At 37.7% G+C, this 12,634-nt stretch overlaps 1 protein-coding gene across 3 annotated transcripts in view; it reads right to left on the bottom strand.

The window, feature by feature from the left end:
• ANKIB1 (ankyrin repeat and IBR domain containing 1) overlaps positions 1 to 12,634 on the bottom strand; it is a 94,244-nt gene that overhangs the window by 11,996 nt on the left and 69,614 nt on the right. For all 3 annotated transcript variants that reach the window (XM_050709062.1, XM_035545407.2, XM_035545405.2), the window contains exons 8-12: positions 12,060 to 12,204; positions 10,490 to 10,656; positions 6,356 to 6,444; positions 5,242 to 5,372; positions 345 to 479 (exon numbers count right to left, since the gene is read on the bottom strand). In XM_050709062.1, coding sequence (XP_050565019.1) covers positions 345 to 479; positions 5,242 to 5,372; positions 6,356 to 6,444; positions 10,490 to 10,656; positions 12,060 to 12,204 — 667 coding nt within the window. The remainder of the gene's footprint in view (positions 1 to 344; positions 480 to 5,241; positions 5,373 to 6,355; positions 6,445 to 10,489; positions 10,657 to 12,059; positions 12,205 to 12,634) is intronic.

Genomic DNA, 12,634 nt, shown 5'->3' with positions numbered 1-12,634 from the left:
TTTAAGCAGACTTTCCAAATGCCAAGACTCAAACGTGTCTTCTGTAATGCACGGTAGCTAATTACAGTACCAGCACACCCATTTCACAAAAGGAAACCATGGCACAGAGAAGTATATTGACTTGTCTAAAGTCAACCAGTGGTCGTTACCGAAGTCAAAAGAAGAACCAAATCTTATGCTTCTATCCACAAATAAGCAGTGTTTTCTTTCTGTCTTTTTGTTATATTTAAAATTATATTTTCCCAGTTAAAATTCTGGTTGGGAAGAATTTTGATTGAATTTACCCTAAACAGAAAGCTGCAGCCTTTGCGGTATTTTTTTAAACAAACACATTTATTTGTTACCTCTACTGTCATCTCCTTGGACTGTTCCTCGACATGTTGAATAACTTCATAGCGAGTACATCTGTAATAGCCTCCAGTAGAAGAGCTGTGCTTCTTCCATTCTTCTAAGCATATCCAGCAAAAGTCATATTTGCACTTCAGAAAAACATGGGGAAAAAAGAAAGAAGCTGAGACTTTGTAGGTCTGCAGTTATGCGTCATTATTCTCTCCCATGAAAAAATGAATTAACATTATTCAGAGTGTACTTATTGTTTAAATAGAATTTCTGAGGAGCCTCCTTCTTATTTTATGTACTACAGAAGATCTTGGTTATAAAACTGTGGAAGTCGTAACTTTTATTCCTTGAATCCCAAGATTATGTTGGACCTACAAGTTAAGTTTTAAGTGGATGAAATAAAGCAAGCGATAAATAGAGATGATTAGGCCTGTGGTTTTTTTTTGTTGTTTGTTTTTAAAAGTCCCATTCTTAAAATGACACAGGAACAGTTGATGAGAAAGGGTGAATTTTAACAAATTTCCTGTCTCTAAGAGAGATGTAAAATTATCAGTAAGTTTAATTTCTAAATCATTAAAATGAAACAAATGATTTATACATGAATATGACTTTAACTGTAAAACGCTCAAAAAACCCTAATTACTTCGGTTACCAAAATGCAGTTCTTCAACTGATCTTATCTGCATTTTCTTCAGTTGTTGGTTAATGAAAAATGTTCATGATTTTGCCTTTTCTTCCAAATTGGAAAGCAGTATTTTTTAGAATCCTGAATATTCTCCATACAGAGAAGAACAGTTTTTCACTCAATCCTAGTCTGCCTGTACAGTGATAAATATCAACAGTTCAAGAGGGATGCTTTTGAAATTTACTATTCTCATCTGCAGTCCTGCTGGTATCTTTATAGTGCAGTGAATGTGAAAGAAGTGTTATGATTTAGTATCTGCTGTAAGGTAGAAAGGGCACTTAAAACCTTTGAAGTGCATAACTAACTTTATTTAAGAAATTACAAAAAACATAAGCCTAAAGAAAACAGAAAGCTTAGGTGAAAAAAGACTTTACCAATATTTTTTTTCACTTGTTTTCTGATAGCATTTCAAAATACGTGATTACTGGTATTTTAATCATGTGCTGGTCATGATGTAAAATATTAATAGCAACTACTAAAGCAAGAGAGAAAAAAAACACAACACAGAACACAAACTTTGAAGAGTGATTACTTCAAGTTAAGCCTTTTCTGCGTTTACTGAGTAGAAGGTTTTCAAAACAGGTAACACAAAGAGATCTGCCTTATCCAGGCTGCTCTGCATTAAAGAAGGTCAAACTGTATTATTTTCAACTCAGCACTGAATTCTCAGCTAGTTTATTTCAAAATAATTGGAAGCTGTTTATGGATGGATGTGCAAAAGATTTTATGTCTTGTTATCCCTGTTCATTTTATGTTTTACAAATGAGCAAAGAAAAATTCCGAAAAATGGAAGCAAAAATGTACATTAATTAATAAATAAGAAGCCATTAACATTATTTTTGGAATTCAGCAAATTAAGCCACATTTTCCCCTTCCAACTCAGATATCCTATGATTCTGTGAAATACTCCATACCTTATGTGTTCATAAGAAGTCGTTCAATTAATTATATTACATGATGAAATTAAATCCAATTCCTGCATTGTACTTTTGCTAATTTTGCCTCACCAGTGATGTTGATTTTCTTCTAAAAAGCAATGCAAACTACAGTATTTCTTCTTGCTATTGTGCTGTACCTTTTCTTTAATATTTTTTTGAAGATGTTTGCTTATACAAAGTGGTAAGATGAGTGCTGAGAATGAAGCTTGCAAATAGTTGTATATAAAAGTCTTAACTGTGTATCACGGCATTATCTGCCTGTCATTCAGAAACATTCATAAGAAGAAAAAAATTGTAGCAAAATTTTTAAAAAACAGCATGAAGCAAGTTGTTCCACAGCAAACAGAACTATTAAAGCTTCATTTCCTATTCATTTATATGTGTATATGCTCCTACTGCAATAATGCCACCTCTCTCAAATTATCTCCCTCTATGACCACTCCACCATATGTATCCTCTAATCTCTCACCACATCACCGAAAGCCTCCTCAATAACCCGAGGTTCACTCTCATTAAACATTCAAAAACGCGTCCGTCTGTTCTGACTCATCTCCCAAAACCCTGAGCTCTGTTTTATTCGCCTTTACGATCAGCTAACCATGCGGCAGCACTGGCTAGGCTTAACAACTGACACGTGCTGCCTGGCCACCGTCTGAGCCAAGCAGAAGAGGTAATTGCTGAGCAGGTAACTGCTGAGTAGGTATTTCAGCCTCTCTCTTGGGGGCAGTACAAATTAAGTCTCTGCACCACAGAGCTACCAAGTTTCATGAAATTTGCAGTGATTTAGCATCTGCAGCTCCCCCTCCTCTGTCTGGTTCAAAGTACCCAGAAGGTTAAAAACTACTAGAGTTAGGGGAGTGAGAGACAGCAGGACTGCATGAGCCTTGTTACCTTAGAAACCAGGCTCATAAAACAGTACGGTGCCCGCTTAAATACAGAAATGGATTCTGTGACGAAACAGTACCGTCTCTACACCAAGGTACATGCTAGCTGGTAAGAGGCAGTTGCAGCTCTCTACTCATCACGTAGTAAGTAGGCTTGAGCAGAACTTACTGCAGGAAAGGCAGAGGCTTTGTAACAGGCCCTTCCTTCAGTGGAGGAAGAGACAAGCGAGGTGTCCGCAACATCTTGCATCTGAGCCCTGCAGTGATCCCGAGGATCCCCTTCCTTTACTTCCTCACCAGGCTGATGGGAGGCTGCTTCTGTTTGCAGAGATTTCTCCACCACAAAGGGAAGCTGACTGATTTAAGGACACTTTAAGCTGTTTGTAAGGAATGACATCAAAGGGGAATAGAATTGTGGATGTCAGCCAGTGCCTCAGGATGGTACTAAATTAAATTACCTATATTCACCAGTGCTTAGTGGTCGAAGTCCTCTCAAGCCTTAAGCCATGCTTTCATTCTATTGAGAGGAGCTCAGTGACAACAACTGCTGTCAAATAACTGAAGAGGCTTTGTCACATCCTGAACATTTTGTTACACTGGCTGAACATGAGCCTGCAATGTGCCCAGGTGGCAAAGAAGGCCAACAGCAGCCTGGCCTCTGTGAGGAACAGCATGGCCAGCAGGACTAGGGAAGGGATTTTCGCTCAGTACCCAGCGTTGATGAGACCACACCTCGAGTACTGTGTTCAGTTCTGGGCCCCTCACTACAAAAATGACATTGAGTTGCTAAAGCCAGAGCAACAAAGCTGGTGAAGGGACTAGAAAACCAGACATATGAGGAGCAGTGGAAGGAAATGGGGCTGTTCAGTCTGAAGAAAAGGAGGCTGAGGGGAGACCTCATCGCTCTGTACAACTGCCTGAAAGGAGGTCTCAGTCTCTTTTTCAGTTGAAAAGCGACAGGACATGAGGAAATGGCCTCAAGTTGCTCCAGGAGAGTTTAGCTTGGATACTAGGATGAATTTGTTAACAGAAAGAGTGGTTAGGCATTGGAATGGGCTGCCCAGTGTGGTGGTGGAGTCCTCATCCCTGAAGGTATCTAAGAGACGTGTGGATGTGGCACTTAGGGACATGGTTTAGTGATGGACGTGGGAGTGTTAGGGGATGATTGGACTTGTTGATTTTCAGGGTCTTTTTCAACCTAAATGTTTCCATGATTCTACATCTCATATATGAATTGTTTAAATCTTGACACCAATACAATCCTTCTGCAAATAACTATTTCAAGCACTCTTATCTCTGTTTACAGTCTGGAAGATCTCAAATTGAGCTGAACAACATACCTTATTACACTTTTTAGTGCTACGGAATTTATGACCTCTTTTAAAAATTATTTAAGAAGAAAAAAAAGAACAGCAAACTTGGCATAAACTGAAGTAGAACAGAATCTGTTCTCTGCTGCCGCAGACAAACTACACCAAAAAAAACCCCAAACCCAATCCTCACCTTGTATCACAGACAGACTACGTGATCATAATATAAAGAAAACAAGACCTGGATAGCAATGGAAAGTAACACATTTCCAGAAAAATGAAGAGAATTACTTTCTAAACCTCTTAGCTTTTTATTGGAAGCTAACTATGTCAAATATGTGCAACTTTCATATTTTCAATGATCATCCTCAAACAGGTATTAGCTACGGTTATATAAGATATTTCTGACATAGAGAAACAGTATGCTAAATATGCTGTTTTTAACTAATTTGATAGAAAAAGTGTTTTCAAATTACACTGTATTCATGGCAAAAATATTTTTTCTATTTCAGTAGCACTGTGCAAACTCATGACTAATTTTTTGGCTGCTGTCACCAATAAGTTTCTTTTGGTATTACTCTTTCCTGTCTTTTCATTCCTACTGATTAATTTGTGTTTACAGTTTTCATTTAAACTTCTCTGTTTTGTTGCTATGTAGAGAAATAATGCAAAAGAAAAATGCATGAAGGCAAAACATTCATTAGACCTTACCATTTCTTAAAATATATCATCTTCTGCCAACTGAAAGTGTTCATTCTCTTCTACATTATTAATGATGATTAAACTATCAATGATTTCTGTTCCCTTAAGTTTCATCCTGTACTGCCAGTAATTGTCAGGTGTTTATGAAATCTTGATAATTACAGTCCTCACCTGCCAGCCAAAGAAATTTCACTAAATATGAAACATCTTCTAAATACATGTAACTCACAATTTGCAAATTATGTAATTCTTGCAACAGGTTCCATTAGATCTTAGACATGACATTTCAGAGGTTTTGGACTTCTGTGCTCCTGAAATGTATCTATGACACACACAACCTGAATTATGGTTTCAAAACAAATTATATGAAAGGTCGTTCTTACCTTTGCACATTGCATGTGGTTGCAGCCCTCATTCTTTTGAATTGGAGATTTGCAGTTGGCGCATGGTTTGGAGTTAGTTAGTAACCACAGACAGTTGGCAGCATCTTCATATGCCTCACTAACTCCCACAACTTTATGAGGGTGACAGGAGGATGTGAAGCATGCAAAAACAGACCAGTTGAAATTGTAGTTGTTTAATAACTTGTGAAAATCAGATTAGGAAAGATATGTGTTTACCTTTTTCTTGATAGAGTATTGTAATTCCTCACTATATATATTTCTCACATATATATAAATATACACATCTACTCATTTGTACATAATAATCTTATACATATTATTTATGTATAGTGTAGTATGTGTTATATATAGCATATATAATATATAAATGAGAAAAACATATATGAAAAAATGGCATTGTTTGACTAAGCACGGTGTAATCTGCATCTATAACATTTCATACGCATTTCAGAATAATCTATGACATACTGTGGAAAGGCTCAACTGTGGTAACCAAGTTAAGATACTGTTTATTCAAGTTACTGTTACTTTTTTGTACGTTTGTTTCTGTTGACTGAGAAAACATCTGTCCTGTGTAAACCCAATCTTTGTTAGCTGTTTCACTAACAGTTATTTAATATTAAGCCATTTCCCACAATTCCCTTGCAATTCACCCTCAACCTTACCATTATCATCACTTGTTGCCTTTAAATAGTTTTATTGTTGTTTAAATAGTAAACAACTGCATGGAACACAATTCTAACAGAAGTGTAGACTGGGATAAGGATTTTAAATTGTCCAGCACAAATAAAGTTATATTCAGTAAAAAATGAAAAAATAATGAAGGAGGCTGTAAGAGGAAGGGAAAAAAATCTATCTGAACCCCATGCAGATTTATGAAGAGAGAATAGGGAGGAATGGCTTAAGTCTGACATCACTGCATCCTCATATGCAGATAAAGCATGAAGCTGCTCCTCATTCAGCAGTTTGCTTTTCCTTCTCTTCTTTATCCTATTTTTCAACCAACGTCAAGCTTTTACTTAATGCAACTAAAAAATCCCTCTAAAAACAGAAGAAACAACAAAATAATAAGAATAAAAAAGGCATGACTTACGCTCTTCTGGTTTCATTTCAGATATTTTCTGTAGCCAATCCTTCCAGGTTTGGCAGTCACAAGGTTCATGTGCTTCACCAAGACATTCCCTGAAAATTAAGATGTATACACAATAACTATTCATTTAGAGATTTAGAATTAAAGTTGAAATTGGTTCAAGCTAAAAGGCCATGGAAACTTATCAAGGCACACTCAAACTTTAATTAAGTCAGGAAGATAAAAAGTCATCCAATTAACATTATTTTAGAATATTCTTAGACCGCTTACTCACAAGCATAGATGACCATCATTAAGATTAGTAAAGAATTTAAATGAGACAGGAAAGGGAAAGAGCTTTTTAAAATTACAACCTGAATTAAATCATCAGGTTTGCACTTTAAGTTATGACAAAGTACTACTTTAGAGCCACAAAAAATGGTAGTACAGTTTCTATGATAAAGCTAAATTTCAACTCATAATAAAGAGATTATCCAAAACTAGGTAGTTTGCTATTGCTGAAATTCATTTTATGTAGTATTATTTGTACCTATGCAGTAGTAATAATTAATCTTTAACTAGATTCATGCTTTCAGTCTGGAACAAGATCCAAGCCCTTCAATCAGCTTTAAATGTTTATGGATTTTTGCTCTTTCCATCAGAGTCTCCAAATGAAATGGACAAAGCAGAGAAATGAGTCCCTTGAGCTTCTCTTGAGGTTAGCACTAGCTTGAAGGATGGCAATCACTACCATACAGCAGCAGATAAATGGCTTCCAGATGGTGCTTGGGTATAGGTAGATGCGTCAACATGGACTCTGGATTTGTAATGACTCCCTATTTTACTGGAGAGGTGGCACATAGCCTCAGACATCTGCCACATCAAACAAAAAAAAAAATCAGATGGAGTAAATATCTGATGGGCGCCAGCTGCATCAGAACATATGCAAGTTTTCTGCAGATCAAATGGTGAACTGCTTTTTGCAGTGCAGATTCAGAAGCTAAATTAGTATCTCTCCGATTGCTCTTGTCCACATTTTAAGCAGGAATATCTGAACAAAGAAAGGATTAGGAGCACAGTTTTTAACCTTTTTTCCACTAGATAGTCTGCTATTTAACAAGCTTAAATTCACGACACAAGGAGCTCCATTTTGGAGATGCTTAAGATTCCGTAATTGGGAAAGATCTGTACAAGCATGAATAGCTAGTCTATAATAAGACAACCTCAGCACAGTTCAAAAACTGACACCTTTCACACCTGTGGGACAGTAGTACTCTTAAATCATTGATATCAAAAGAGTCCAGACCTCTCACACAGTATTAGTTCCCAGGAAGTACTGAAATTAGCAAAAAATAACTTTAACAAACTCAGTTTTAAGTCAAAAGCTGATCAGTCAATCTACTACTGTGTGGGAAGGGAGAAGGAAGGGACTTTGATTTTCAAATATGTGAACTTTTAGACAGACTGATTTTTAGTCCTGAAGTCTGAAATATTTTCAGAACATGGAAAGTGGAAAATGAAACACCCTTTAGAGAATTTTAGAGAACATTTGGGAAATAGAACTGACATTTTCAACAATCCTACCATAAGGAATAAGCAAATATTTCAAGAATTGCACTGAGCCCCTTAGAAATCTTGAAAAATCTCAGTATAAATGAGAAATCCACATTTCTTACATTGTAAGAAGGGAGCTCCCTAGTCTAACTTAGTTTCTATGAAAATATTTTATGGAATATTTTATCTCCTGAGAAGGTACGACAGTCTTGTGTCTATGAGAGACAGGAGTGAGGACTGATGGTGCAAAACTAAGTGTGCAGTGCCTGCTAAGACTATTTTCCAGAAGTGTCTGCTTGCTACAATTCCTTACGTTTCTGATACAGCACGAAGGGGTTCTAATATACAGAATCTCTCTGATAGATACAGATGTAGGATTCATGCACCATTTTCATTTGCGCTACATTTAAGAGCCTCAGTGATTTTTCTGAAAGGGAATGGAATTTTATATTTGTCACAACAGATTAGATTCTGTTGAAGGTGTCAGTGGCAGGTAATGAAAAATGAGTACATTCTAAGGAACTCCATTTTAAGAAGAACATTCCTACTTCTACGTTTTCTTGGCTTTATGAGCAGAAAGGCTATAGATCCCACAAATGGACATACCACACTGATATATCCTCACAGATTGTTCCTTACTACTTTACAGCAAGTGATTTATCTATGGGTTGGTTGGGGTTTTCTAATGTATAGATTCTGAAGAATCTCTTACTAACTGCAGTATAAATTGATACTGTAATGTCTAAGCTGTAGATTATTTGGGAAATCGTGCAGAACTGACAGAAGTACGGAAATGTGGGATGTGTTGATTGAACTTTAAAGATATAAAGCAAGCTCCTTTCAAGCATACAGTGATGATGAAGACCCTCTGAACTGAGAACACACTTTCTTTTTCTCCAGAAGAGCTAATTTTATCATGCACAGTGTTTTGTACTATGAGACTAACATGACTGTCCTCAGCAAAACATTCTGTTTTATAGTACTGCAGAATGCTTCAGTTGCTAGCAGAACTTTCTTGCCGTTGCTAAAAGTCTTCTTTCGTGGGGAGGAAAAAAAGGCCTTGGAAATACCTTTTTGAACATTTTGCTGATACAATTGGGTCTTTTTTCAAGACCTTACGTCATATTCACTTGTGCAGTATCTCAAAGCATTAACATAAAAAGAACATAAAGAAATATTATCAGGAAGCATAAAAAAGAAATTTCTCATAAAAATCAGGATCTCGCAGAACGTATTCATATTTAGAGGACATTGTAGGGAGCTAGTGTATTCAGCCGATGTTAAGGAAGAAGAGGCTGCCAATGTCTGAAAGACTATGTCAATATTACACTGAAGTAATCTCAAACTCTGTCCTTCAGGTCAACAGAAGGTTGATTCTCTGTTAGGACACCAGTACACAGAAGCAAGGATGAGAGGGTGGTACCTTCTTGTGGAATGGCACTAAGGTTTGTTATATGTTCATTGTTAAATCATTTTCTGGTTTGTTTTCACAGGATTTATTTCCTTCTGAGTTCTCCATCCGTTGTGAACAACTTGTTCCCAAGAAGTTCTGTTTTCCAGCTTTCCTGGTTGCTTCATTATGTCTACTTTCCTCTTGTTCCTTCTTCATTTCCATTCATATAAGGAAAGAACTAAAATCAGAATTATCGTTCATTAAGAGTCTTATGATATTTGGAATCAAGCAGATAACTCAGGATCTCTTCTTCTTCTTGTATCATGGTTTCAATTGTAAAATGAAAAGAAGGATTACACAGCTTGTCTAAATGTTTATACTTAAGTTGACCTTTTTTGATTTTCCAAAGCAAAAAGGACGTCGTCCCACTACGACAGTCTTAAATCAGTCAACAGTCTTAAATTGCCAGTCTGATAATCTCAAGGAGCTAGGATAGGGCTTGCACCAGATTTCAGAAAAATATCCCACCACTTTTTTGCTTTTGTTGATATTTTTCTTGCCCTTTCCCTGGAACTGCTGAAGATAGACAGCTCAGGCAACCTGAAGGATGTTTAAAAAATATATATTTTAATGGCTTTTCTCTCCTTCTTGAGCTTGTATTCATCTTAAAACTTAATAAGAAAAAGTGCTGAAAAATGAAACAATGATCGGAGCGGTCCAGCAAACAACTAGCTATGTATGGAGCAAAAGATCCTTCACAGCTCTATTTAAGCTCCAGCTTTTCTGATGTGATTCCACCAAAATTCTGAAAGAGCCAAACTTTGCTCATTTTCTATGCTATAATTCAGAGTGTGCCCTGTATCAGATATACTACAACTATCCAGAAGAGACACAAAAAATCTCTGTACCTATACTCCCACTCCTTAAAAAGAGAAAATCACAGCACTTCATGCCACTGCTTTGTATCAATTAGAATCAGTAATTAACAAGACAATATTATAAACCTTTGCTCAAAGTTTGGTGCCCCAAAATACTGAAATGTTTGTGCACATGAGTTTATTTACTGCATGAATACAGAATACTACAGTCGTATACCATCTCATATTATTTTTTGTTGCATGCTTCATACTAAGTGGGTCTTTTAACTTTTTATTAATCCTTGGAATAGCAGTGGCAATGAGTTTATGTAGAGATAAGTTTCTAGTACTAACCAGCAGAAAAGATGACCTTTTCCACAATCTACAGCAGGGGCTTTTAGCATAGGGAAGCTAAGTGTATCTGATCCTGTTGAATTTGACCCTTGTCTTGTTAGCCTTACTGCTCTTTCACAGCCTGGTATAGGACACCATTTAATAGCAGGATTATTTTCAACAAAGGCCTGAAAAAAAGAGGAAAAAAGGAAAATATTTTAACATAAAAGATCAGATTTTATCATTGATATATCTGTCATCATAATCTTCCCTTGAAGGACCAAAGCCAAAAAGCATAGACAACCATAGCTACTTTGACAGGCTTTTTAAAATCGTTGTTAAAAGAGAATAATTTAATCTCCATTGAAAAAATAGTATTTCTTTGGGAAATAGCATAATACTAAGTCTGGAGTATTGTTGTTAAGATCCAAGTTTATATCCCCCACAAAATGTTCAATGTGTGCAGGTCAAATTCTTTGTGATATGGCTAAGTGTAAACTTCCATTGTATATGCCCTGGCAATACATGTTAACAGAACTGACTCTTGTAGTTGAAACAATTAAAATCTTACTGATTAAAACAAAACCCACAACATAATCACCTGCAGTAAACTTGAAATCAGAAGGGTCTGGACAGATTGGAGCACTGGGCAATCATCAGTGGCATGGAATTCTACAAGGGTAAATGCCGGGTGCTGCAGCTGGGACGGAGCGATGCCAGGCCCAGGCCCAGGGTGGGCGACGAGTGGCTGGGAAGCAGCTCAGCAGAAAGGGACCTGGGGGTGCCGGTGGCAGTAGGAGCAGCGTGAGCCAGCAGCGTGCCCTGGCAGCCAGGAGGGCAAACCCCATTTTGAGGTGCCCTGAGCACAGCACAGCCAGCCGGCCAGAAGAGGTGATCCTCCCTCCTGCTGCACTGAGCATGGTGCGGCCCCACCTCGACTGCTGTGTGTGGGTCTGGGCTCCACCACAGAAAAGGATGTTCAGGGCCCTGACAGCGCCCAGAGTGGGGCACCGAGGCTGTAAGAGGGCTGGAAGGGCTGTCCTGTGAGGAGAGGCTGGGGACACCTGGGCTGTCTGGTGTGGAGAAGAGGAAGCCGAGAGGCAGCCTCATGGCTCTGGGCAGCTTCCCGAGGAGGGGAGGCGCAGAGGGAGGTGCTGGCCTCTGCTCCCTGGTGAGCGATGGCAGGGTGCAGAAGGGCACAGAGCTGCGCCAGGGGAGGGCCAGGCTCGGCGTGAGTAGAAATGTCAGTGCCACGAGGGTGGTCACACACCAGGACGGGCTTCCTGGAGAGGCGGGTGGTGCCCTGTGCCTGTCAGTGCTCAAGGGACAGTTGGACAATGCCCTCGGTGACACGCTTCAGCTTGTGGTCAGCCCTGAAGGCTGACTCAATGGTCTCTGAATAGTCTTCTTCCAACTGAACTGAACTGAACCAAACTGCTCTGTTCTGTTCCATTCCACTCGCATCTTATGTGTAAGACTTCAAGGTTTGTATTTTAAACAGATATGTTGCAGCATTTCACATAGAAGTTGTATGGTGTTTTTAATAAAATGAAACACATGTCAACAGTAGAAGAACAGTTTGATAATTTACCTTAATGTCAAATTGAAGGTATCTTTTGTCCATCTCCTTGGAAACCACACTTTCTATGATGTCTACAGGCACAAGCTGGAAACAATCATATGCTGGGCAAAAAATGTTGTGAGCTTCACCCTCCTGAATTTTCAGATTCAAAAATCTGCCAGAATTTTGTCAGTCAGTATTTGTGAATAAAAAGTAAAAATTAAAAGGCTGCTGAATACTTTATACTAGGTTCATATATATACAAATTAATAATTTTTAAACAAAGAACAGAAAGTATCCATTTCAGCTCAAAAGGACTGTAGATTTGATGAACAACATAATTAAAAAAAATAACACTGTCACAGTTCAGAAGTGAGCACCATCATAGCCTTGTATGTTTGCAGTTTCCATCCTTGTCATTTATCAGATACTGCTATGTAATGTTTAATTAAACTGAGCATTACTTCTAACTTAAACAGAACATACAAATGTAATTAATCTAGGAAATAATTAATTTTATGTGCAATTAATTTTTACAACTGTACTAGTCAAAATAGCTCTGCTCTTGGAAACAAGTTTCTAAACAGAGAACATTATAGTCCCTA

The sequence above is a fragment of the Cygnus atratus genome, chromosome 2 (assembly GCF_013377495.2).
Source record: "Cygnus atratus isolate AKBS03 ecotype Queensland, Australia chromosome 2, CAtr_DNAZoo_HiC_assembly, whole genome shotgun sequence".
Taxonomy (NCBI): domain Eukaryota; kingdom Metazoa; phylum Chordata; class Aves; order Anseriformes; family Anatidae; genus Cygnus; species Cygnus atratus.
Note: the sequence above shows the minus strand (reverse complement) of the source record. Positions and strands in the feature narration are given on the sequence as shown.